This window comes from Seriola aureovittata, chromosome 11 (assembly GCF_021018895.1).
Source record: "Seriola aureovittata isolate HTS-2021-v1 ecotype China chromosome 11, ASM2101889v1, whole genome shotgun sequence".
In the NCBI taxonomy this organism is placed as follows: Eukaryota; Metazoa; Chordata; class Actinopteri; order Carangiformes; family Carangidae; genus Seriola; species Seriola aureovittata.
The window spans coordinates 13,584,379-13,611,574 of record NC_079374.1 but is presented as its reverse complement, the minus strand read 5'-3'; the positions used below and the strand labels follow the sequence as shown (position 1 = coordinate 13,611,574).

Below are 27,196 nucleotides of genomic sequence, written 5' to 3'. Positions count from 1 at the left end.
TTGTTGCCTAACGCAAGCTAGTAAACTAATGCACCCATGATTAAAACTTAAGAAACAAACACAACAGAGGTGAGATATCAGTGCTTACCTTATTCTGAAGTTAGAAGGAAGTACTGGCCTCTGGAGTTGGTCCTCAGGCACAATGGCTGTGGCTACCGGCTACTCCTGTGATGATTTAAAAAGGTCAAATGTAAACGACAAATTAAGCCACAGCAGAAACAGCTTGGTAATTCAATATTCACTTACGATTTAAGTTGCTTCCAGGTGAAAAGCACCGCAGCACGACTGTTCAGTTAGCGTTAGCAACTTCTTGCTAGCTAGCTAGCTCATTTAAAACAGTTGTTTTTCTGCAGATGAATCCCATTCTCCTCTCACCTGAACTACGAATTTAGCTTATATTTTTTTAAAACACAATTATCAGTGGAAAATTGTCTATAGTTCAACGTAGGACATTAAATATGCATTTGCAAACTTTTTTACTGTGACTTAAAGTAAGACAGAACGTTAGTGTAAACGGTTTTTAGGGTTTTTTTTTTAGCATTACATAGTACGTCGTGCCCTGATTGGATGTAGACCTGGCTGAAATCACGGCATTCCTATTGGCTGATCATAAACATTTGTATCGTTTTTCTCTGTGTGGCTTGAGGACAAATAAACAAAAGCAGTGTTAAGTATGTTTGTTTAACCAATGGTGGAGGAGATATCGAGATCTTTTACTGAAGCAAAAGTTACGATACTACATTGTTAAAATAGAATACTCATATACTCAATACCCACGCATTAATGTAGTTAAGGTGCAGCAATTTTTACGGTGCAACTAATAATTATTTTCATTATAGGTTAATCTGCAGCTTATTTTCTTGATAAATAAAGTAAAACTACTGAAAACAGTGAGAAATTCTGTAACAAATAAATCTCCACAATGCTAGTTTTTTTCTGACCAAAACGCTTGTCCAAACCTCAAATATATACAAGAAAATAATCAAAATCATTAAGATGAAAGGAAGCAGAAAATCCTCATGTAGAGAAGCTGGGACCATGAAATGATTGATATTATTATGTGAAAAATGACAATTCTGAAAATTGTTTAAATTTTCTGTTGATTGACTTATCAATCAATCAAATCATTATTTCAGCTTTAATTTATAGTATACTACTGGGTACTATGGACTATACTACTATAGTACACATTTTAATTTATAACAATGCATCATATATGTTTTCATATGTTCATATGTTGTGTACGTAAAATCTAATTTGTGAAGTATCTAAAGCTGTCAGATAAATGTAGTGGAGTAGAGTGGAGTATCATATAAAGTACAAGTGCCTCAAGTACCTATTTTAATTTATCTTATCTTATACATATTACTGTGTTACAAAATATAGTTAGTAGCCTATGTAACAATTTCAGCATTAAAACGTGTGTGATGCCTGCTGTGTGTTTCGCTCTTCTCTTAATGGATTACACATGATTGGTTGAATGAACTAGTTGTGAACTAGTCAGAAGTCAGCGGGTCAGTTCATTATACATTATTTCACTCTTACAGCCCTGGCAGGTCACCACTGAAAGTAGATACTCTAAGTCATCTTCAAGATGAGTGAGACACATAGCAGAGACAGGACTGTGCACATCCCATAACTGTCCTTCTCTGCAGGTCTTCAACAAACACACACACACACACACACACACACACACACACACACACACACACACACACACACACACACACACACACACACACACACACACACACACACACACACACTGAAAGCTCTCGTCTTTCCATCTGGTAAAGTGGGCTGTTGTGATTGATTTGTGGATTTGCTCCCTCTTTTTTTCTCTCCATTTAAGTGAAATAATGTATGGAAGCAATCTGGCGACAGACATTTTGGAAAATCTATTTGAAATCATTTCAGCTGAAGCCATGGCAGTTTGTCTTCTTAGGGGAGAGGAGCAAAGTATAATTGTCTGCAGTCTAGTAAAACACAGTATAACTGCCATCACACTTGACTGAGCTTATAGCCAGCTAGTCCCATGGCCTCTAGAAGATAGAGCAGTTAATGTTCCCTTTTATTTTAGCGGATATGTCACTTGTATCGCAGATTTATACCATGATACAGCAATTTTGTCCAAACAGATGGATAATGGTGTCACCAGCAAAAAGCCCTGTTTTTTATTGAGTTTAGAGCATATTGTTTAGATAGCGGACTGTGTTGAACAGCTCTGCCAGCGCTTTCTCTCTTTATCTCTCTAATCTTGCCAGTATTAGATTTGATCATTTTTGTTTGAAGGAGGAAAATGTGGCTGTAATGGCTTCCTAATAGCAAACACAGGGGATACAAATCCAGGGACCCTGTTCTGTAGTGCTTCCATAAGCACCACTGATTTATAGAGGTCTTTATGACAGAAAGGAAAATGATCTGCTGCAGGTATAAATCAGGTGAGGAGTAGGAAATTGAACTTAGATATCATCTTGTCAGATGCTTAATGCTCTTCCTCCTGTCACATTCGATAGGACCAATTTGGAGAATCCTGCAGAGGTAAAAAGAAGACAATTAACAATGACAGTGTGGTAATAGATGAAGCTATAAAATGAACCTGCTGCCTGCAGGATGCTTTGTATGATTTCCACATGAGGTAGTGGCATGGGCGTGTTGTTTCGGCCTTTCTTCTCGTCCCTATTTTGTTTTTGGTGGTTTCTTGAGCATCCTCCCTCAGAAACATGTGATACTTAAGTAAAACAGCAAGAAAACAGAGAGAAAGTGTCATCTCTTGGCCTGTGAGTCTGCTCTGTAATTGAATTATTATGCCGCATATGACAGGACTTGTAAATTTAGGTTAACCTTGTTTTTATGTTATTGATTCCCGGGGCATGTTCCACCATAACACTATATAAAATTAATCAATATATCAATTGTCAAGCACAAAAATTATGCATGAACAGGGACATTAAAAGCACAAACAGCCAAAATAAATTCTGGCCCTGGGTTGGAATCTAATCCAGTGTATGCAAGTAACTCAATTTTAAGCGAGGCAGTTTTTTAATACTGTGATGAAATAGATATTTTCATGCATATGTTGTCTTTCTAAAAGCATGTGCTCTAGTTTAGTTTAATATATAATCAAGGTACAACAGTGGATTGTTTGCAGTAATAATTGTCAGACTGTATTGTGCTCAAGCAAATGTCATCGCTCAATGGTGTAATGAGTTCAGGAGGGATCAGAGAATGACAATGCTCTCTGATCCCTGAATGTCACTCTGGTATAAACTACAGCACAGTGGTTTATTGCAGGCATCATGCATTCAGCAGCTTTCATTTGTGATTTGACAGATAGAACATGGGGGTGAAAAAAATGGAAACCCATCCGTCTGGCTGTGTAGACTTCAAATGACTTGAATTTTAAAAACTAATTTCTCGGAAGCTGATGACCTTTTGTGCAAAGCTGCTCAACTTTGTCAAGTGGCAATTCAAGTCCAAACAGCTGAAGAGTTTCACACTAATAGCCAGAGATCCACTGCTCGGGAACCATCACCCCTCGCATGCTCATCAAGCCAAGCTCTTGTATAATCTAATTTGATTTTAATGCTTCTCTGAAGGAGATTGTGCTCTTATTACTGTGTAATGATGCTGTTGTCAAGAGCCAATGGTGATGTCTAATATCACAACCATGTTAACTGTTTCTGTGACACTCATCTCAGCATTTTCCACATCGTCTCCAATGCACAATGGCTTATGCGGCATGCTTTATGACTTTGTTGTTCTTCCTGTTGCATTGTACTTCATGATTGACAGAAACATGGTAAATCTTTAAAACCCCCTTCTTTATTACCTATGTCTGATATGGTGCTTTTTTCGCATTCAGTACAGTAGATAGAGCATAACGATGAAGGTCTTCGCTGAGATGAGGAGAATTTTGAAGTGCTCACACTCGGGGGCAGCAAATGGAAAAGTGACAAGCCTGGTGCACTTGTCTATTTTACTTATTCTGTGGCTCTGTTTCATATTCTGCTTCGCACCGCGGGGTTATTTTCCTCCAGGGTTCAGGAGGGCACGCTCTTTCATTTCTTCAGAAAATTGTTTCGCAGGATTTCAATCTTTGGCTGCTAGATATGACAAAACACAATATCAAGAACACTTATGTTTCTTATCTGCTATTTTTTCTGGGTATAAATAAAAGATCAGTATAAATTTAAGTCAAGTGGCCTCCAATGCACATGTGAGAGATGAGTATGAAAAGAACTATGAACCTTGGGACAGCCCCACTGTACATTTTCATCTCTTGCTCAAAATTACCTTGGCACTGGGGCTTTGTATGTCATTTGTCATCCTTGAAAATCAATTAGTGTTTCCATGATAGCAATCCAGATGTAATCCTTTGAGTGTTTGGACAATGGGACAAAAAAAACCTGTGAGTACATCTTTTGTTTTCACATTATATAAACAGTATTTCCTTGCACTGTTCATGTAATAGGTTGAGATGATGGTCAATTAGGTGTAGACTCTGCCTATAGTGTAAACATCCTGATCAGAGAGTTGAAGGGCCATCCTATATATTGACTGTACCTAAAGAGGTCTTCTATTTCAGACCGGATAAAAATCATCTCACAACACAAATGCTAGTACCAAAATAAATGTAATACTTTCAAAGGCAAAGCTGTTTAACTATAGCCGAGAACACAATCTTACTTTTGCAACTGTTTGTTTTTCCCTGCGAAATCCTCTAAATGTCTGTGAACTTTCCATGTGTCTGAAATTCTTCAAGCATTGTATAAAGAAAAAAAAAAAAGCCAAACAAAAACTGAATGCTGTTATAGAGTTGAAAACCTTGCACACAAATAATAATTCCACTGACTATGAAGTATAAACTGTCAAGAAATGATTCAGTGCTGCAGAATCAAAAGTATTACTCAAACATACATTTTCAAACCACACAGCACAGAGATCTTTTGTGATATATTACTTATGATGATGCACATATGTGCAGCCTATGTATACTCAACAACGTCCCAATGGTGTGAAAACATCCAAACATCGTCCTATTGATGTCCCATTTTTTTCCCTGTTTGGCTCTAGTCAGAGGTCAACCTCAAACAGCATGCGGTGGAATCAGGCGTTACTGTCGATGTCACATTGATGCATTACAAGGCCCAGGAGGTCATGTCTCTGTAAACATACATTATCAAGACCCATAGAAGATGTGAGGTGTTGACCTCACCAATAGTTTACGGTGTATCTTCTGGAGAGAAGGGTTATGTGATGGCAGAGAGCAGCTCTGTAGCCACAATGACTTTCTTGTTGCAAATGAAGAGGGTCAAGCAATCAAGACTGTCCGGGCTCTGCGTCAGCACCATTATCTTATGCTGTCTGAAATGATCAATGAGCTAAAATAAAATGATCACAAGCTAAGATTGGCCTGCTAATGAAAATGGACTGTTTAAACATGCTCCTTGGTCTGACACCGGACAAAGAGAAGGGGCACCAATTTAAAACACACAACACATGTAATAGGAATACAGGGAGCTGCTGTCAGCATGGGCTATTTACAGGTTAGTCTATTCATATTTTGATGTTAATCCAAAATCACCTTTTCAAAATCTAGCAATAATGAATTGTGTGTTTTCATATATATATATATATATATATATATATATATATATATATATATACTTATGTAAAAACAAAAATGTCTATGTGATCCTGAACACACTATGAACACAGATGTTCTCAAATTTTTATTTAGTATTATTTATACAGAACAGAATTCATACATTCAGCAGAGACCGTCACTAAAGACTGAAAACAGTTAAATGACTTTATTGTCTATATGTAAATAGGTTGTATCGACAATACTCTGAGGCAGAGACTTAAAATATAAAAGGCACTTAAGCAGGTGCACAGTACTGACATAAATCTTCTCCCTTTCAGTAATAAATACATATTGTAAGTACATTCCTATTACGATACCATGGGTGTGTAAACAGTTTGTTAGCACTACTGTGCTAAAGAGAACCCCAGTCAACATGGTCATGAAAGGCACTGCATTGTAGAAAAATATTTATAAATAATTCCCCATAAATAAAAATGTATTTTCCCCCAAAATATTTCATGTTTTGTTTCTGCAGTTTCCTGTTAACCAAGATAGCAAAATGTTAGAATTCAGTCAAAAACAAATAAAATAAGGAAAAGAAACATAAAAAAAAACAACACTTTTCCTATATAAACACGAAAAACAACTTAATCTAGTATCATCCTTATAATTTCCAATAAGATGTTATGAAAATTGGCTGAACATGTAATCATTATTAGAAAGATGGGTTGTTTGGCAGTTGTTACCAAATACTAGTGCTTTGGGATTTAATTAATTACTATTGCTAGGACTATAAAAACAATTCTCAAAAGAAAGGACATTGTGTACTGTAAGTTGAAAATCATATCAGGTGCTGGCTTGTTACTGTGTTATTCCAACTTACGGCATTTACTTAAAGCTATCACGTTTCTTCAAAGACAAAATAAAGTTCTAGCCTGCCTTGTGTTGAAGTCACTACTCCACTGCTTCATTCCACTTCCATGGCAGACAAATCTTGCTCTCCATCAGATTTCTCAGCGGGCAAGTCTTGCGACTCTGGGGTGCTTTGGCCGTCTGACACAGAATTGGACGCTGCGGTTGTTAGTGTGCCTGGCTCTTGGGTGTCAGTTTCAGCAGATGCATCAGCAAGCTTGGATTTCCCTGATAATTAGACATAATATTTCAGTTTAGATATGCATGCTTTTCTAACAAATATAAAAGAGTCAAAAAAAGACAGGAGGAAGAGAAAATGAATACTATTGTATATGTTTACAATAAAAGGCAGAATTTTAAAATTGTATTTCTAAAAGTATTAATACTGGTAACATTTAATTAGATGCATGACCATTAGATTTTAGAAGTATATTCTTTGTGTGTCATTATTACCTAAAACAGATTGCTCGTCATCTACATCAGCACCAGACGATGGTAAGTGTGTCTCAGGTGACATCTTCAGTTCGCCAGTAACCTCAGGGAGTCTGGGTGCCTGAGGCCTGGTCTTTCTTGCAGGGTTCAAGAAATAACAATACGCACATCGGAAGGCTGAAACAACACAAATAAAACACCACACATATAGTTTATGTCACCTCTCTAATACATTCTCAAACAGACATGGATTAATATACATGAATATGAACCAATGACAAAAAATGCCTGAGATGCATAAACACTTCAGATTGATGTGTAGCACTGGTTTGCATATTCAATCTTCAGCTGTTTTTGCTTACAGGGGTCGGTAGTGGCAGAGGCATTTAAGAGCCATATGATATACTACACTGCCAAATGCTAGAGGGCAAATGAAGGCACAGTGTTTGATGGAGACTGACAAAGAGTGTTGTGATTTTCAAAGTCTTACCGATGTATTCAAATTCCTCTTTTAATGCCATGCCGTTATGGGACAGACACTGCTGACATATGAGAGCGTATCTATGAGGGAGGAAAGACGATCCAGTGAGGACAGCATACAGTACACGACCTGGCATTAGATTACATAAAAGATCTTTTTACTGATAAATACAATGACGCTGTCCACAGCTCAAATGGATCCCAAGTGGAAGTAATTCACCATTACTTTTGGGATATTACCTGCATTTTAACACTGATCTCAGTAGCAAGAGAACGATCTGGCAGATTTCTATTACTTAAAATGTAGCGAGTCATTACAGTGTTTTAGTATTATGCATAAGAAACTGGGTAATGCATAACATTACAACAAGGACTGTACATATAAAAGTATTCTTGAAAGGAGATTGTCTCCGTTTAAAAACAGGGGATGTGTACCTGTTCTGAGGGCCATCTCCAACAAGATACTCAACGACTCTGTCCATAGCGCCTCTTTCCCTTGGGAACACCGGTCTGGCCAAGGGTGGACCTGGGGGATGCATCCCTGTTATAGCACAACATCAATGCCCGTTAGACACAGTCTGCAGTCTTGAATACAAACTGCAATAAACAGTACACTTAGAGTAAAAGCTCTTTGAAATAGCGAGCCTCAGATTCACAGTTTACTGCACAAACCATGATGAATTTTACAAAAAACTGCCCCTTTCTCTTAATGACTTTACACCGGATCTCACTTGCAAAGCACGTCCAGAATCCCCACTGTGTTGGTGCGTGGTAATTAATATAATCTAACATCAAGAGCAATCATAGGAAGATGACTGGTCATTTCTGTGAGACTTGGCAGAGTCTCGGTATCCTGCTGGTTATTAATTTTCCAACATATGGAAACTCTGTGGTGACTCTTTGTATCAAATTGCTTTTCACTTTCAATTTTCAACAGAAGCAGGTGATAACATCAAGTCATGTAAACCATTTGTGAGGTGTTCCCAATGCCAAAGGCAATTTCAGCAAGCATTAAAAGACATTTAGTGAGATTCCAACACCATTGCCCAGAGAACAAACGCAGGTCTGGCTAATTAATCACAGTTAATGTAATCCTGCTTCATGCATACCTCACAGTTGGCATTCCACATGGCAATTACAGCATGCAGCTTCCTCTAGGAACACATTTCCTTTACTGTTTGTACTTATTTGCATCTTCTATTGAGTGCTCATAGTCCAGAAATAATTTGTATTGAATATTCAATACCTCTACACTCCACAGATGTCTTCCATATACAACAACTGTTCTATGGAAAGTTTTCCATCCTGTCTGCTGGCTGGCTTTGAAATCTTTAAAAGCAACCACAGATGTAATGCACAAGAATCATATTCTCCAGGTAAATATTCTGACTGTATCAAAAGCTGTTGCCTTTTTCTAATCTTAGTTCACAATTATACACTTACTTGAGAGAGGTTGAACCTTTTAGTAAGATATTTGAAAACTACATTCATACAATTAACCATTACACCTACTGTATAACACGTAACACCCTTGCTGACAACACACACCATAGAGCCTTCAGCAACTGGGGACACAGAGCAAGGGAAGAGTAAATCACACCTTAATCGGCCACATTATGATGTGGTCCCCCTGTGTGCAGGTAACTCACCAACTCCTGGAACAGGTGTTCCAGGGGTCATGGGCTTCCTCATCAAGCTCTGCTGAGCAGCTATAGCCGACAGGCCCCTCTCTGGGGGTCCACCTGGAGCAGAGTGGGAAGATCGTCCAGGATAGGTGGACCCAGAGGCAAGAGGAGGGCGGGCAGCAGCACTGCCTGCAGGATTCACCACCACTGGGGTCTTTGGGATGACATTACGCTGGCGGAGCTCTGACATAGAAAACGTTGCAGGTTGCTTCACAGTGGTATGAAATACCAGAGGAGACTAAGGAAATTAGTGCTTTCTTCTTCAGAATGCATTGTTACCTTGTCCTGGTTTTGGAGTCATCTGAGGTCCAACTGGAGTAGATTCCAGCTCCTTCACGCAGACAAGACAGTGTAAGAGCATGTTTAAATACAGATGACATAAACCCAACACAATTAGACAATAAGACATTTACATTACAAAGAAAAACAAAATAACTCACAATTTTTTTCTTGGAATCAGGATCAAATCTCTCCAGAATCATTTTAGCATTTTTGTACGTCTCAGTTTCCATAACTTCTTCAAGCTGGGAAAAAAAAAAAAAAAAACAGATATTAAAAGTATTACAGGATGGACCAAACTTATCTTCAATACATTTTACAGAGAAATTATTCCTATAGTAACAATAGCTCTATTGCCATGTAATTAGTTGATCATCTAATGCAATTAATCTGCCTTTTATAAAACACACATTAATATTACAATCAACTAAAATAACATTACAAGTAAATGTGACTGAGAAAGGGCACCAGAAAGTTCTGTACATCTTCATTTAACATAAGTACCATACATTTCTAAATGTTTACATATAATATGAAGAATAATTACATTCACTACTTCGATAATGGAGAGTGTGAAAATCCATCAGCCCTAATTATTGAAAGTTATTAGACTTGACAGAGGATGACAAGCAATTTCTCAGATTTATTTCTTTCCTGCACTAAATGCTATTAATTAAAGTGACATTAGCAGAGTGGTTTACTGGGTTAAGTCACTGTACCAATCAGATCCTGTCTGGATTAGATTAGATTAGCGAGCATCTTGCTGCAAAATGCCACATATGGGTGACAACTGCTTTTTGAAGTGTTACTTTGCAGTTCTATCGAGCTCAGGACATTTGAGAGAAAATTTGTGGGGTGCATGTGGAGCTGAAAATGAAAAGTTAAAAGATACAATGCAATTTTTTGCAATGGTTTTTTATGGCTACTTCTGCTACACTGATTGACACGGTTTATGTTAACAATAAAAAAACATACAAAAGTGAATATGACATGCTTCTCACTAACTTTGACAAGCACCTGTTGTCTCCAACTGTATTGGTGATGCAGTTATTTTTTGTGCTTTTGTCATTTTGGTGCAACTCTGTCAATGCTAAAAATCTTTTTGTTTTGTTTGCAGCGATATGGTTGGTTGTTTCAACCTGCAGTGTCACAGGTATCAAGTCTTTTAACTGAAAAGAAAAGGAAAGCTATAGATGAAAACTGAGGAGTAAACCATCGATAAAAAATAAAAAATATAAAAGCATCACTTACTATTTTTCTTTTTTGTGCTTTAAGATCCTCTAATTTGTCATCTGGAAAAAAAATTCAAAGTTTCTTAGAAAATTCAACACCACTGTGAACCTAAAAAATTACCATTATGTAGTAATGTATGTATCAATAGCAAAAAGGATCTTACTATTTTTTTCAGTTCTTCGTGAGAAAAAAACTATAAGCATTTTACGAAGTAACCACACTCTAGAGGGAAAAGAAAACGATGGTTATTTAGATATTTTTTCAGCATGGTGAAAATGTGATTGACTAACTCGTATACTTACAATAGGGGAAATATTAGGAAGGGAAGAGACAATATGAGCCGCTCCATTAACTTCTCAGGCAGGTACCAGAAATATACAATTATACATGTCATCAGGTAGAGAAGAGACGAGTACAGAAGCAGTCGCCCGACCCATATCTTCAACTGCCTTTGATACTTCTCACCATAGTCTTCAAGAATCTGTATATCCTGTGGAAAAAAATTGAATGTATGTTAAATTTGTACAAAGACACATTCCTATTAACTTCACAGTGTTTTATTCTTTAAATGATCAAGCAGTAAGTAATAACAAAACAAGTATTGAACTTTTTGTCTTTACACATATGAAAAGTTGTAAAAGTAGTCTGCATAACAGTGACACAAAGTTTATTGCTTTGAAAATAAGTCTGATTAGTTTAAATATTACTTTATTTTATACTTTCATGATTCCATTAATGAAAGAGAGACAAAGTCAAAGTAACTCTTTATGGTGACATGTTTGTGTTCCTGCTTTCAGGTCTGGAGGAATGATGTAAAAGTTAAGCATCACAGCAGGCTTTCCAAATAAGACTGGGAAATCATCTGTTATTGTTGTTTCTCCTAAACATTTTTAATATACTGTAATTGAAATGTAGTACAAATCTCTGGGGAAAAATAAAGTAACTATTTGTTTCAGCTTTAGGATATTGTACAGTAGGACAATTCTGAAACTGAACAGAGATTATTTCAACAGTGCAACAAGACTTGCAAACCTGCAGCTCAGTATGTCATACTGCAGAGCCAGTGTTCTGACCACTGCCTTAATGCCATCTCAACAGTCTGGATGGGCGTCATGCCTTTACATAGATGCAAATGGAAGCAAATTCTATTCGGAGTAACTGTTGAACTTTTCACAATGAACATCAACTTCCTTAGAAGGACAGGAAATTTAAAAAAGTAAACATGCAGCATTTGAGAGAAGTATAATCCAACCTAGGCACAAACTAGTGGGAGCATACCAAACTCACTTGTGATCAGATTTCCCTTTTGGCAGAAACGGAAATTTGTTTGTGTGATTCATTATCATTTTGCAATTAACAAATGACTGACTCATCTTTAATTTTTTTCAAATGGAAATGTTACACCACTGCTTTTAAGTGCCGGCTACCCCATCCAAAAATAGCTTGTGTACAGAATAGGAGCCACTCTTGGTCACTATGGTTCGACTGTAACATGTGTGTCTGTCACTCTAAGCCCTGGATAAACTGATATCCCATTTAGCGTTGCAGTATATAATACATGTGTTTGTGTATATGCAGTGTAACCATGCACATGAAAAATTTGTACATTCAAAACAAACTGTCATCAGAAATGACAGAAACTTTCTAGAAGAAACTAACAGGCCCAACACTCATCTATTCACAACTTCAATGCCACCTGACCTATTCAGTGTATATGTAGTGTCTCTTGCTCCAAGGACAGGTGCTGAAAATAGCCTAACTCTTGCTTAACTGTAGCAGAGCACTAAGCTTCATCACTCAGCAAATGAAGAGCTGATTTGGCATTCATTGAGGCATCTGTTTTATAGTCAAAAGATGTATGCTTACACAACACATCATCAACAGAATTGTTTCTATTTCAAAAACAAGCTTAAGTGGTCGCTGAGCACAGATGATCTGACTCCCATACCTTCTCCTATATTTTGGCACTTTATAAAATTAACATGCATATATATATATACCATACATGTAACACACTCACAGAATGAGTGGGTGTTCCTGGATCGACTAGGCTTAATAAACATCACTGAGCATCATCACACTGACAGATGCCTTCGGTCAGTTTTACTGATAATGCTTCATTTGGTTGCACTCACTGACTGACTGCAGGTATCTGCGGCAACATCGAGAGATTTGCTGTAAAGTTATCATTTCTTTAAATCTAAACATGGCATAAAAGAATAAAGCAAGAATTTCTTGTTGAATGTCTTGCTAGAGGCATTTTCCCCACCACCCCACAATGGTAATAGGCTGTAATGTGTTATCTGCACACTTTTGTAAAAATTCATGTATAGAGTTTTGTCTTTTGTCTAAATGACAAAATGAATTTGTGTAACTAAAACAAATAAGATCTTCTTTCTATCCAATTGTTGTGTGAAAATGTTTCATGTTCATGGGGGCTTTGTCTTTCTATCCCTCTAATGACACATTTAATGACTGACTTTACTGTGCACGAGTTCATCTGTGCAGGTTAGACAGTAAACACTACAAAATATACAAAGCATGGATTTGTTGTGCTTTAGTGGTTTTATAGCTTGTTATCTTACACCCCATGCAAATATAGAATAGAAAAACTTAAATTATACTATAATGATAAAATATAATGTGTTTTAAAGAATTCAAAACATCACTTTTGGTAATCTGACTATGTGGAAGCCTTCTTCTAGGTCAAACATACCTTATCGATCCCTTCCAAAATCTCTACAGTGGATGGTTTAGCCTGCAAGACAAACATTTTCAAATCTCAGTCAGAGAGAATAAAGCATTACATTTGCCATAGCGACAGTCCGTTTTGTGCATGCAACTTCCTCAAAGGATCTGGAAACTTCCTGATCTGGACACTTCCCACTTTTGCACAGTCTGTTCACATGTCATGTGTGTTCTTCCCTTATTGGTGATATAATTCAGTTAGTGTGTGCATGCCAGGAGGAGTATTATCATAAACATCTGAACTGTGATTATTTATATAGATTTATCTAAAGCATGGTGAGGTACAATTCTTTGTGAAAGTCCTATATGTGCTTACAAACTGAAGGCTTATTAAATATACGCTTAAAATATTATAGTCAAACTTATTCTTTGAAAAAGCAAATAAAATTGAAACTAATGTGCAATAAAGTAATGTATATTACAACAGCATAAAGCAGAAAGACATATTTAGTAAAGGTTTGAATACAAACCCTCCACCGTGAGACAAGAGCCCCCATGTTGTTGATGAGGGAGTGTAGGATATTCTGTTACTGGGATCCTCCTCTGATTTTCTCTCACAGATTAACTCTCCACCTGTTGACAACAGTGATCAGTTTGAATATACATTCAGCAATTTACTTGGTGCATGGAGCTAAATGTGAAATACAACATTCCTGCAATCAATTCTGCCCTCATGAACATTATAATGTTCAGGGTTTTTTTTTATTTTTTATAAAACTGTTTAAGAGAGGTGTTGATTCAGTTTTCATCCTTCATCCTAATTTAGTCTAGCATTCATAACATGTAGTCCACCCTTATTGCTATAATGCTAAATGGGGTGATGAGACATTCTTCAGTATTACAATGCAACAGCACCACAAACAACTGCTTCCAAAATCACCGTAATATTCAAACCTCTAACAAATTATTTTAAAATAAAAATCAACAAAAAACTAAACATTAGAGTCCTGACTAACGTTTACTGCAGGTCGGTGTATTAGACTGTATTATCTGTAGCTACGTGTACATGTTGTAAGTTTAGTTACTCAAACATCAACATACATTTGGTAAGACTGCCACACACTAACTACTTTACTTTACTTCAACACAACTCGACGGCTATGCTTAGTATTTCTAATCTATAAGTGAACTAGCAGTCTTCATGTCGTCTGTGAAATTCATTCAGACTTTGGCTTTAACTTAGTGATAGTGACCAGGCTGAACTAGTTACCATCATGGTTACCCTTGCTAACTTAAGTTAGCAAAATTAACAACTTCACTCTTTCTGCGAAGGCAACTTATATTTCATATCGACAGGGTCGATTCGCTATTTGAAATTAACATTTCCTAAATAACCTCTTAAAACACTTAGTACAATCAGTCAGTAAACTGATAGCGTTGGCACTGCCGTGATGCTAGCTAACCTTAGGTAGCTAACCGCTAGCAAGTAACATTAGCACTATAGAAGCCCACAGTTCATCACAGACAGCTGTCATGGCTAACTTAGTTAGTTAACGTTCGTCCCGACTTAACATTAGCAAGCGAAGTCAAATAACCAGGCTGGGAAGCGGACGAATAACAGTTTAGTGTTTTGTAATAGAGGGGTATATTTACCTTTGAAGCTGAGTTGTCCGGTTTCAACAGGCTGTGGCAGGGCAGCCTTCCTTCTTTAGAAGGAGGGTGTGTGAGCCAAGATGGGGGAGTGTCTCCTAAAGGGACAGCAGGGAATATGAGCGCTGCAGGGCCCTCACATGAATCTGATGTGTGATGTGGCCCACAAGATGTTATCATGTTATCATGTTTGAACTAAACGATAAGTCTCCTAATGCACATTAATAGTTGTTGGTGAGGCTGCAGTTTTATTAGCACTGCTAGAAGTAGTATGAGGAGTGGTGAAAAAGAAACATGCACTTATAGTTTGAGCTGGACAATTTATTGAAATGCACAATTTACTTTATGTCATTTTAATCTTAAAGTGGAATTTTAAAGTCAGGTATCTCCCATAATGATTTGTTAAATACTTGAGTGGTTGCTGAAAGGTCCAGTCAGACCTAACTGACATCATGTAGTCCAATGAGATGAACTCACCAACATGCATAACATGCAATAAGAGATATTGTTGTATATTACTGATATTGCATGGGGCTCTTCTGTTATTGTGTTAATATATTGTTTTTCGTACCAGCCAGTCCCACATGTTATCAGGTTGGCTGTAGCACAGGCGGTTGATCACTGATTGATTGGTCAATAATTGCAAGGATGTTAGTTCAGTCAAAACTGCCTCTATCCCCATGCAGAACAGGTATTTTGCAAGACAATAGCTCTCAATGTATATGTGAAAAATGTAAGTCGCTTTGGACAAAAGCATCTCCTAAATGAATATGATGTAGTAGTAGTTGACATGCTTTTGCAGATTTTTGAATAAGTTTAAATAATGGTCAACACTGTCTTTGGGCTGTTACAAATGTGTTTCATTTAGTAGGTTTGCACACAAAATGCATCCAGTCTCCAAATCCCACCTCTAATCAAACAAATATTTTGTAACACTGAAATGCCAGGTAAAATTTCCAATGTTGATATTTTGATTTGTATGTGTAACACATAATTACAATTATAACAGTGGAATTCATTAGTGAGTATGTGAAAACAGCACTGGCCTGAGGGTGCTTTTAAAAAGCTAGAGTGGGTCACAAAAAGCCCATTATTTGTGAAAACAGGAGTAAAAATGGACTAAACAATAGGGAAAAAGAAACTTGTTCCAATCACTTAAATTAGTACAAAATTACATGCTTTAATGATAGTTAAACTCCAGACTTTTGCTATTTAAAAAAACTGCAGATGAAAAAACTATCCAAAGGACATCACTACACAGTGTTTCCACCAAATACATTTTGCAGAAGCAGTCCGTCGCCGAAATAATTAAAATCCTAGCCACATATACAGGTATTTCATTATTTCTCTCAGTTTTTCTGTACAAGTGCTATGAAAAAGCATGAAAATCTCCCCTCAAAAGAAAACCGATGTGGTTCAAAGGGAGAAGTTTAAAACTGATGGAGGACCACCAAAACACTTGCTTTGAAGAACTGCAGAGAAACCAGCACCTTTGGAAGGTACTTTATGATGACCATCATCTCACCTGCATTATTTTTTAGTATAAGTGTTACCCTCCGTAACAGAACCTTCTTCCTTAATTTCAACTAAGTCATCTGAATAGTTTCTATTTCAAAAGAAGAGACCTGCTCTGGTGTACAATGCCTCAGCAGTCATTTTCTAATGCATCTAAAAAATAATCTCTCTGCACTTTCTTGGTATATGTAAGTGTAGCTGATGCACACTGGTCTTCAGTATTACAAATAATCTTTGTGTCTTTATTGACAGCCTACAATAATCTGAAATTAAAATGATAGGTTCAGATTTTCCATTTTAGAACACCATGGATATCTGTACAGATTTCATGCCAATCCATATAGTTGTCAAGATATTTTAATAAGAAACAAACATCTTAACTTCATAGTGTCCTTAGAGGAAAAGTCAAAGTAAGTAGGTCTTATCTTTTGGAACAGATTAATATCTGAACAAGATTTCATGGCACTCTATTAAATAAGTTTTGAGATATTTCAGTCTGGACCAAAGTGGTGGAACAACTAATTGACAGACTAACATGCCAACACTATGGCCAAGCTGCTAGTGCAACTAAAATGTTGGAACTATCGCTGTAAAGTTTGGTGTTGCTGTGGTGTTGGAATCTCGTCAGATTTTTTGGTTGTGGAAGAAGAAAAGTAAAGCTGGAGGTAAAAAGAGGCTTGGCTAAACAGCCAGTCAGACATCTCACTCTCATTGACTGCATCCACCACTGTCTCCACATGCTTAGTCATTATCAGGGCTGAATAGTGTCAACAGACAGACCACATAAACGTGACCAATGGTTGACCACAGAAACTCAATCATGGCCAAATGGTGCTCAAAGACTTGGTGTTTTAGGGCCCTTGGTCTCTTTGCTGAAGCCTCGTTAGTTGGCAGGGCTTTTTAGTAGATGTCATGTCCTTTTCACCATTTCGATCCCTGTGATCAAGAAAAACATACATGTGCTTAGTGGTATTCAGGTCATTTACTTAAATATAAGCACCAATACTGTAATATAAAAATACTGCATTCCAAGTAAAAGTCCTGCATGAAAAATCCCACTGAAGTAGGGTATCGCAATATTATGCATCTTAGTAAGCTACAAGAAGCCCCAATGTATATATGGCCATTATCTAATCAGGTATCAAGATCTTTTGCAAGAGGCCTGACTAAAAAGACATTTTAACAGAGAAATCATACTGTACAACAAAGCACAAACACAGATTTCTTTAAATGTAAACTCATGTTCAATGTGACACTTAGAGTACAGATGTAAAGTAAAACCATACTGACCAAAACAGATTTCTCAAGCGTTATGTAAATTTACTTGTTTCTTCTGTTGTAGACACAGCACCTACATCTTGCTGCCACTTCCCGTTACATTCATCACTCCCTCCAGAACCCCCATAGATAAATAGATAGATAGATACTTTATTTATCCCTAGGTGAAATTCATGGTTGTAGCTTACAGTGAAAACCTCAGGTCTGGCAGTACCTTGGCTGAACTGCAGTAGGCTATATAACCTTGTACATGGTCTAGCACCACCCTGGCATGAAAGTCCTGCTTGTGGCAACTTGATAACCTAAAAAACAAAATTCAACGTGTTACACAATGGTACACAGAATGCATGGCTAATAGGTAAATAATAGGGGTAGAAGAATTTTCTAACTGTATTTCTGTATCTCATATTCAGATGGCCGGAACCACGAGCCAGGGGTGGGAACGTGTCTACTTCACCAAAGCAACACAACTTAGTAAATACATATAACATGTTAGCTAACTCCGAAATTAACTTTTCAAAAGTCACCACAGAGCAAAACTCAAATCGTGTTGTTCCCGCCATTAGAGACCGTTCGCACCTGATGCATTTGATGACGTGTGCGTTTGTTTGATAATTGATTACCTGTAAAGCTGGTTGTTAACATTGGTTTGGGTGTAGAAATCGCCTCAAATATTTATCTGTGGTCTAGAGAATTACTCGTCAAGAGCCATATGCCATTATGTTTACTGGGAGAGTTTTTAAAAAAAATTCAAGTTTGATACAATTATATGATTTTGACGGAGAAGGAAGTCATCTCTGGCAGAGTCCGATTTGGACTTGAGGAGGCAGAGCTCAGTTCCAGCGGACTATGGCGGGCTCCGGCCCATTTTAACCTCTGGTTGCAGCTCTTAGAAGTTATGTTAGTTAGTCCTACACAAAAGTATTGTTTGACGCTAAGCTGAACACTAACACCATTGCATTGTCAAAGTATAATCTTACCTTGTTACCCACCTCAATAACTCGGGCAAAAGAGTCTACAGGGCATTTAATTTCTGTTTATACTTCCTGGTTCTACCATATTTGAGGAGCAGGGGGAGAGCTTATGTGTGTTTTTGACAAAGAGGGGTTTTCATGAAGTTAGAGGTTACACAGATGTTTGTCTCTGTACTTGCTTTGGACTTAGTAAACTCAGTTGTGTAAACTATGAACCAATTTGGCTAAATCTTCTGTTTTTATGTATGTATGGAGTGAGCTTCCCCCTGTTGGTTTGGTACCAATTAGCTACTCTGATGGTATATAAGGAGTATTTGTGCAGCTGGCAGAGTTTGGCGCTTGTTTTGTGTTGTGTTGTCCCCTTGCTGATTCAATGAATTTACACAAGAGAGAAATGAATCTTTGCTTGTGCTACTTTTCCTCAAGTGTAGGCCAACATGTTATCAATGTACTGTGATTTAACAATGGCTGAATGCTTCAGGTGAGCAAAAAACAAAGAGCCCTTGCAGCAATTGTAATTTGATATTTAAACTAAACATGTAAAGTTAAAGCTTTTGAATGCTGCACTATGGACACATTGTATTCTAAACAAACAACGCATTTTCCTTTCTAATCCTTTCTAATGTTTTATTGAAATTGTTGAAGTAGGGCCAAGCTCCAGCAATAGCTAAAGCAACTTGCTGTGACCACAGTGTTAGTAGTCACACACTTTGTTGCTAACCCACAGCCTGGCTGCTGTGGTAGCCGACCTCACAGCAGTTGTCATGTGTCAGAGTTTTGTAACAGTTCAGCTGTTATGTTGACCTAATGACAAATGTTTGTTTTTATGCTAATTCCGTATAAAGATAAGCTTGTTCAGAATTTATTTGATTTCATTCAGTGTCATGTCTTGCAATATATTGTTGTTCTTGGTGACTGAAAAAAGTGAAAAAAAAAAGTACATGGCCATGGTTGGTAACTCAAACAAGTTAATTATTGCAGCTAATGCTAACCTAACTAATGCAGTCTAGTTTGTTCTCTACACTTTCAATGTTTATGCAGAAGCGTCACTGTAATTATAGGACCATAGCCATAGTTATGGGTGGTTCTGTGATTATGGCTATAGCTAGTGCTCTAACTATACATGTGGCTGTTATTGCAGCTGTGACTATGGCTGTAGTTGTAATTTTGACTTACCATAGCTGTGAATGGCTGACACACATTTGTAATAGATGAAAAATTAAGTATATTCAGGGGTTGTGGTGGTGCACATAATTTTAATCATAGGTTTGGCTGATTCTTAGTGTTCTATCTTTGGTATTGAACAGAGTGACCAGCCAGTTTGACATATTCTGTTGCCACAACAGCAGCCGCAGCTTAAGCTACAACTGAAGCCATAGGAAGAAATGTTGGTACAGTACCTGACTGACAACTGCTGCCACTGCTAATGCTACACTGTTAGTCCTTTTAAGGCACTTTTTTGTGTTCATTTTCAGGAATCCATGCGTTCATCAGCACAAACTGAGGGGAGATTCTTCCTTTTATTGGCTGGGAAGATTTCATCTTCATCTGACCCATTGCCCCGGTTTCCTTGCTGAGGGCAAGAAAGGGATCATCACTTTTACATCAAGTTCATCACTAGGGGGCTCACCGAAGAGTAGACATCAAGAAAAAACGATGTACTGCTGTGGAACCGAATTCACCCAAGTCTGAAATGGCAGCACAACGTGAGTACACAAAAAGAAACAAGAGCATCCCAGATCAGGTTGCATCCGTCAAACTCTACATTTCAGGTTAGTCAACAAGTTTACGTCCCAAACTCTCCTGTAAGTGTGGCTGAGATGAATCCTTCCTTTTTCCCAGAGGGCCCAATTTGCGTATTCCGGGCAGCCCTTTTTATCCACAATATAGTGTGGTTAAGAGTTTATTATTGCTTTTACATTGTCCTAATAAATAAGTGAGTTCACATAGTTATTTACATACTTAATATAGTTTAGATACGTCCATACAGCATGCACCTAAAAAACATCCATTTACACATATACGCTCATATACGTATGTGAGCAAACAGAATTAAGTCTGTCTCTGTAATTGGACTTCATGAAACTGCTATCTTGAGTACAATGTTTGTGATTGCTCGGCTGTCTGTGTGGCATGTATTCCACAAGATGTTGGAAACATTCTTTTAAGATTCTGGTCCATGTTGTCATGATTGCATCATATAATTTCTGCAGATTTGTCAGCTGCGCATTCATGCTGGCAATCTCCAGTTCTACAAAATTCAAAGGAGTTTTATTGGATTCAGATCTAGTCACTGTCATGTTCATGTTACCAGTGTGAGATGACTTTTGCTTTGTGACATGGTGCATTATCATGCTGGAAGTGGCCATTAGAAGATGGTAAATTGTGGCCATAAAGTGGTCAGATAGGCTGTGGCATTCAAACCATGATTGATTGTTATTAAGGGGCCCGAAGTGTGCCAAGAAAACATTCCCCACACCATTACACCAGCCTGTACTTGCTGATTCGCCTCAAGGTTCGACATGTTGTGAATTCTGAGATGCTTTTCTGCTCACCACAGTCGTACAGAGTGGTTAGCTGAGTTAATATAGCATTTCTGTCAGCTCAAACCAGTCTGGTCACTCTCCTCTGACCTCATCAGCTTCGAGTAAACTCTAGAGACTGTTACGTGAGAAAATCCTAGGAGATCAGTAGTTTCAGAAATACTCGAACCGGCCCATGTGGCACAAAGAATCATGCCACGGTCAAAGATTGAGATCATTTTTTCCCTGTTCTGTAGTTTGATGTGAACATTAACTGGAGCTCCTGACCTGTATCTGCATGGTTTTTGTCCATTGCACTGTCGTGATTGGTTGACTGGGTAAATGCATGAATAAGCAGGTGTAAAGGTGTTCCTAATAAAGTGCTCAGTGAGTGTATGCAACACTGAGCATTTTGTTCTTGTTGAAGACGAGTAACATGTTAAGGAAACAGGGGCAACTATAGAATAATATGAACTGAATATAGTAATGTAGCTTTGTGGAGCAGCAACGTAAACTGCCGAGAATGCTTTGAGTTTGCGAATGACAAAGCCTGTGCTGGGAGTGTTTGTGAGTGGCTGTGGTGTGTTGGTCAAAACTGAGCTTATTGTTGAGTATGATTCCAAGGTACTTAAAACTCTACTTGTGGGGCATCTGGTAGTGATTATGACACATATAGATGAAATGCCCTGGTTTGGGCCTGGATGGGGACCTTTGTTGCTTGTCAGACCGCTCTTTCCCTCCCCATATTTCCTGTCTGTTCCTGTTTGTATGATACAGTTTATAGTGAGTTAGCTATCCTGTGAAGTCAAGTTCATATGCAGCAAATCCCAAAATCAGCATATCTGTTTGTATTAGGACATTGTGGGCAGTGTTGCAAATGTATCATTATCACTTCTTTATGGTGGTGTTCTGCATCAGTGTGTTGAAATGTCTTGATTTTCCATTTATTCATTTGTTTTTTATTATTGTGGGCTTGTTTTCAACAAGGCTAAGAAACTACAGCTATGATAGTGGCTCTGTGAGCTTGTACTTAGGCACAGTGGTGCCTTGTGCGAAATGCAAACATCAGTATGCTAAGATGCTCACAATTATGATGTTTAGCAGATGTAATGTTTGCCATGTTCACTGTCTTAGTCTCAGTGTGCTAACATTTGCTATTTCGAACAAAACACAAAGTACGGCTGAGGCTCATGGGAATGTCATTAATTTTGCAGGTTTTTGGTCCTAAACCAAAGTACTGGACACATTTTTTTACTTAATGATGTTGCTAGAGAAAAACTTGAATCAACAAAGTCATTATCCTAACTTGTTGAGATATTTCAGTCTGGTTTAATGTGGTGACTTGCAGACTGACATTGCCATCCCTAGAACCACACCATTAACAGTGGTTAAGAAAAAAAACTCAAAACTCTCATCCCTCCGCTAAGGCCAAAGGAAAGTTATTAAAAAATTCCTGGATCCGCCCCTTTAACCGGATCTGCACCAATATTAAATGGGTTCTTCCCTGGCCCATGCCTCATCCCTCCACTAAGTTTGGTGTAAATCAGTATAGTACTTTTTTCTGACAAAAAAACAGACACCCCATGAAAACATAACTGTCTTGGCAGAGGCATAATTTAATAATGATAAAAAAAAACAATAATTGTAGCAGTGGGTGGCTTCCAGTTACAGATCTGGACTCTACGTTGCCACAAAAAAATCAAATATCAGTAAGATTAATAAGGTGTAAGCAGCTGCAACAGTTTTCCGTAATGTTGAAAGTAAAATTCAACTTCTCATGACCTCTTTAACTGATTTAGATGTGGAAACTGGGATTTTTCATCAGAGTTTCGTATAACTTGACTTGTGTTTTGCTTGATCCGAGCAGTGACTTGACTTTACTTGGTTCTCACCACAGTAACCTAAGACTTGCTTGAGATTCGAGGGGTTAAGACTTAAGACTTGCTTGTGACTTGCGCATGTGTGACTTACTCCCACCTCTGCATGCTGAGCCGAGCACATGAATGGAAAACAGAGAAGTTTTTATACTTTCTCAACACTGTGAAAATTCACCATTGGAATCCATTGGCAACAACTGGCATGAATTCAAGCTGAACAAAGCCACTGTTTGTTGTGAAGGATAGAACAACCAGTTGTTTTTACAGCTACCTTTCAAACACAGGAGTGAATATATGATACTAATACTGAAAAAATATAGCGTAAGAGTATCACCTTAATGGCGTTTTCTGTGGTCTCCATCCACCCCGACCAGCTCCAAAGACTCTGTAGCATCACACGAATGCCACATTTCTAACTTCATGCTTTGTTATTGAACAGGAAGACTCTGTGCACTTTTTGTTTATGAATGTTAATATTTGACTGGCTTTAGGAAACTCTTGCTATGGGCTACTGATTTGAAATAACTGCAGGATATTTATATTGCAGTTAAACCCCTGAACAGTGAATCTGTGGAAACAGTAAAGCTGACACAAAGTAATTATCCAAGATTTACATTTTTTGTGGTCCTTATTTAATATACGAACCTAAAGGTCACAGCCCTTCTGCTCCCACCTCAAAGCACTTTTATAATGCCATTATTATTACATCACTTTTTTTTTTTTTTTCCCCTGCCCGCTTTGTATGTCTACATGAATGTATTCTAGGATGGTTTAGCTGCATTTGAAAGACCATAATCAGGTCAAAAGGTAAGAATTGATCCTGCATACATGCATAGGTAGATGTGTCATTTTAAAGCACTCGCTCCATTTTGACTTTAAGATGGTCAGATACTAGAAGAAGAAGAAGTCCCAGCAGTGAAGTATTCTCAAGGCATCTTGTAGATAAAACAAGTGCGCAGCTACTTTTTTTGAGTCCATTAACATTTGTTGAGAACATTGATATAGTTCAAGACCATTTTGAATTTTTAGTATTATAGAGAAATAATCTAAGCGGTCTTTAACACAATCCTTGGATAATTCAAAGCTTCACGTCAACATATTGTCAATCTACAATGTGAAATAAGAAATCGTTAGGGACCTAGACTCATTTAAAAATTACACAAGAGACACGTCAATAACATATTGACTGTAACTAAAATTATTGATAATTATTAATAGTGGCAAATACAATGTACTGAAAAAAGTGTTCACTTTAATCCAGATCCATATGATAATCAAATTATGATGAATAAACAAAGCCAAATCACTCTGACTTTTAGAGATTTTGATACTTGCAGTTGCAACCAATAATGGTTTGTCAAGACTGTAGCAATTTCCAGTGGGACTAGGTAGTGTGAGCTATTATACGTAAAACCCGTCAAAAGTGTCCATAGAGTATCTCATTATCTACATTAACTGCAATGAGAGAGGGGCAAGGGAATCTCAGTGAGACTATGAATTAACTGGGACACAAATTTTCGGTGGAAAAGAGTGGAAATCCTGTAACTGTTGCAAATGTTACCTGTTTTATTATGATTTTTTAATATGTACATATATATATATATATATATATATATATATATATATATATATATGTGTGTGTGTATGTGTGTGTATCAAGTATATGTGCTTCATAAACTAGCTTGGGAATCTTGATGACACACTCAGTGATTATGTTTTAAGGTCTTTAGTAATTCTAATTTATTTTAATGTATTTTCAAGTGTTAAAGTTCTTATAAGTTTCTTAACAGTTTAGCACCATTTCACTTGCACCATGTGACAAGATGCTTTTCTCACCTGGCGCCCATTCTTCACAGAAAAAAAAAAGTAAAAAAAAAAAAAAAAAAAAAGACTAATTTGTTCGTTGTTGATGTGACCAGATGTGACTTGAAAGACATGGTGGCAAAAAATTAGTAAAAAAATATAAAAACAATACATTTCAAATGTATTTCTTTTGATAATAAGTAACTTTTAAAATTTCCCAAACATAATTTGAACAAATATAATATCAAAGGAAAACTACTGTTTATAATATAAGTGTCCCACGCTGTGTTTCAAACACTGCACAAATTTATAGTACCACCTTAACCATATCCACAGTTAAGGACCACTGGAAGAATGAGTCTTTAAGCCAATAAAAGCAATTTCCAAAGATAATTGAGAACATGTTTCAATACATATGCATGAAAAAAGGATTTTCCATGCCACCGACTCATATGCTCATGTAATTGATTGAGGGGATGACCCGTTATTTTAAATGTTATTTGAGAACCATCAAAACGCACGAAATTGCAAATTGCCCAGCTTGTATCTGAATTAATACCTCATTCATCATCATTATGAGTTGATAAGTTAATTTAACCATTTCATTCTGTCTTAATGAGCTATAGTTGAATTAATGTCATGTAATATATGAAAGTAACATTTGAACAGAGGCAATGATTTGAGACAAACAGAGCAGAGACTACTTTAGAAGCATAATGGTGGCATAAATCTCATCAGGCTGCAGTTGATGTTGCTTGCTTTCCTTACATTTATATATATATATATATATATATGTATATGTGTGTGTGTGTGTGTGTATATATTTTAATGAAATTGCATGAAAATTAAAACCTTAAGAGGATTTTAGTTGTGATTGCTGGTGTGTTTTTTTTCTTTTTTGGGCAGTGTTGGTTGACTGTTGATTGACACAGTCAGTGTTTTGATGTAACAGCTGGTATGTCAGTTGTAAATACTGTGCTGCATCAGATTCAAATCTGAGGACAATATGTTTTAAGACTAGACTGAGCCATGCTGGAGTGTAATCTCACAGTTGTGGAATGGAGGTTATGCTTTCGAACCGTTTATAGTAACAAAAGAATGACATGTTGAGATTGTAGTTGCAGTAACGCTGGTTTGTCTTTCAGTTGGCTCACTTGCGCTGCCAGTCCTTCATCTAGCGTTGAGTGACTGCATTTGACCATTGGGGTCTGTGCTGTCTTCTAGTTCCACCTTAAATCCATTTTGGCCCCGCTTGCTCCCTGTAGTTTAGGTTTTTTGTCCTCCCGCAGCAGCTGTCACCCTGCATTACTCGCAGTCAGCTAAATGAAACATTATTCTAAACATATGCATCGTAATCAGTCCGGTCACACTTACAAGAACACGCGTTAATAAGGCAATCAATCACTCTGGAACAAGCAAGTTGTTCTGTAACAGCTCATAAACAGTGTGTAATGAAGAATTGGAGGTTAGCGTGACACGGCGCTGATCAGATAATCAATGTCAAAGATGCGATGAATGTCAGTAAATGTAGTTTTCATGTCGTTTCTATAAAATCCTCAATTTACAACAAGCAGTTCAATTACCCTGAAAATACAGTCAATTAAATAGGGGTGATTGGACAGTAGGGGCAGGATCATCGATCTTTGCATTTCTATCTCGCTGGTGGACATTTAATTTGGTTTTTCTATTAGCACCGAAATAAAGAAAATATAAAATTATATTAAACAACCCAAAGATTTATTTTCTTGTCAAAAGCCATTCAGCGAAGGTGACAGACAGTCTTCTGCATTATGATGAATTCTTTTTTCAGTCCTGCACATTGGATACAAAACTAATCGTGTTATTGTGGGCAGTGTTTTTCTGGCCTCTGTCTTTTCCTTTTTACACCTCCATCTATCTCAGTGCCTTTGTTGTATGGGTTGCAACCCTCGCTTTAGTAAAGAGCAAGGAAACATGGTGATATATCACGCCCATATTTGCTGCCCTAATCCTATTTCTTTAATGGGAACGTTCAAAAAAGCAACTTATCTTTAAGTCCCTTGGGGGCATTCTGGTGTAGGCTATATTTTAACCAAGTGCAATTAACGACAGTATCAGCTTGTATCATTTAGAGGTAATGTAAAAATAATGGTAAATTATAGGGCCGGAATGACCCGTGATGGCAGGCCTCATATTCCCTGTAGCTTTCCACGTATTTTTATGTTAGACAGTGTTTCCTATAGTAATGGTGTCACAGCACCTAAGTAAGCTTAAGACGCCTAAGTCGTTGAAAAAAATA

At 37.3% G+C, this 27,196-nt stretch overlaps 1 protein-coding gene and 2 long non-coding RNA genes across 3 annotated transcripts in view; all 3 read right to left on the bottom strand.

The window, feature by feature from the left end:
* LOC130177190 (uncharacterized) overlaps window positions 1-469 on the bottom strand; it is a 67,029-nt gene extending 66,560 nt beyond the window's left edge. The window contains exons 1-2 of the long non-coding RNA XR_008828985.1: window positions 247-469; window positions 89-165 (exon numbers count right to left, since the gene is read on the bottom strand). This is a non-coding gene — a long non-coding RNA (uncharacterized LOC130177190). The remainder of the gene's footprint in view (window positions 1-88; window positions 166-246) is intronic.
* Window positions 470-5,722: 5,253 nt separating this feature from the next.
* On the bottom strand, window positions 5,723-15,023 carry lnpa (limb and neural patterns a). The gene is made up of 13 exons (XM_056390179.1): window positions 14,953-15,023; window positions 13,830-13,932; window positions 13,328-13,369; window positions 10,914-11,101; window positions 10,775-10,833; window positions 10,630-10,670; window positions 9,540-9,623; window positions 9,379-9,430; window positions 9,064-9,282; window positions 7,850-7,955; window positions 7,425-7,495; window positions 6,956-7,111; window positions 5,723-6,730 (listed from the first exon to the last, which is right to left on the bottom strand). The coding sequence occupies exons 2-13, from the start codon at window positions 13,854-13,856 to the stop codon at window positions 6,558-6,560; spliced, it is 1,218 nt and encodes a 405-aa protein (XP_056246154.1). The 5' UTR covers window positions 13,857-13,932; window positions 14,953-15,023; the 3' UTR covers window positions 5,723-6,557.
* Window positions 15,024-16,803: 1,780 nt separating this feature from the next.
* On the bottom strand, window positions 16,804-18,766 carry LOC130177717 (uncharacterized). Its single transcript, XR_008829047.1, has 3 exons — window positions 18,723-18,766; window positions 17,957-18,044; window positions 16,804-17,400 (listed from the first exon to the last, which is right to left on the bottom strand). It is a non-coding gene; the product is annotated as an uncharacterized LOC130177717 (long non-coding RNA).
* Between the last annotated feature and the right edge of the window lie 8,430 nt (window positions 18,767-27,196).

Excerpts from the sequence above, each read along its gene's own strand:
- lnpa (XM_056390179.1), bottom strand. The coding sequence starts at position 13,856 with ATGGGGGCTCTTGTCTCACGGTGGAGG. Across the intron at positions 9,624-10,629 it reads AAGCACAAAAAAGAAAAATA|CTTGAAGAAGTTATGGAAAC; the intron begins GTAAGTGATGCT and ends TTTTTTTCCCAG. Across the intron at positions 7,496-7,849 it reads GGAGATGGCCCTCAGAACAG|ATACGCTCTCATATGTCAGC; the intron begins GTACACATCCCC and ends CCTCCCTCATAG.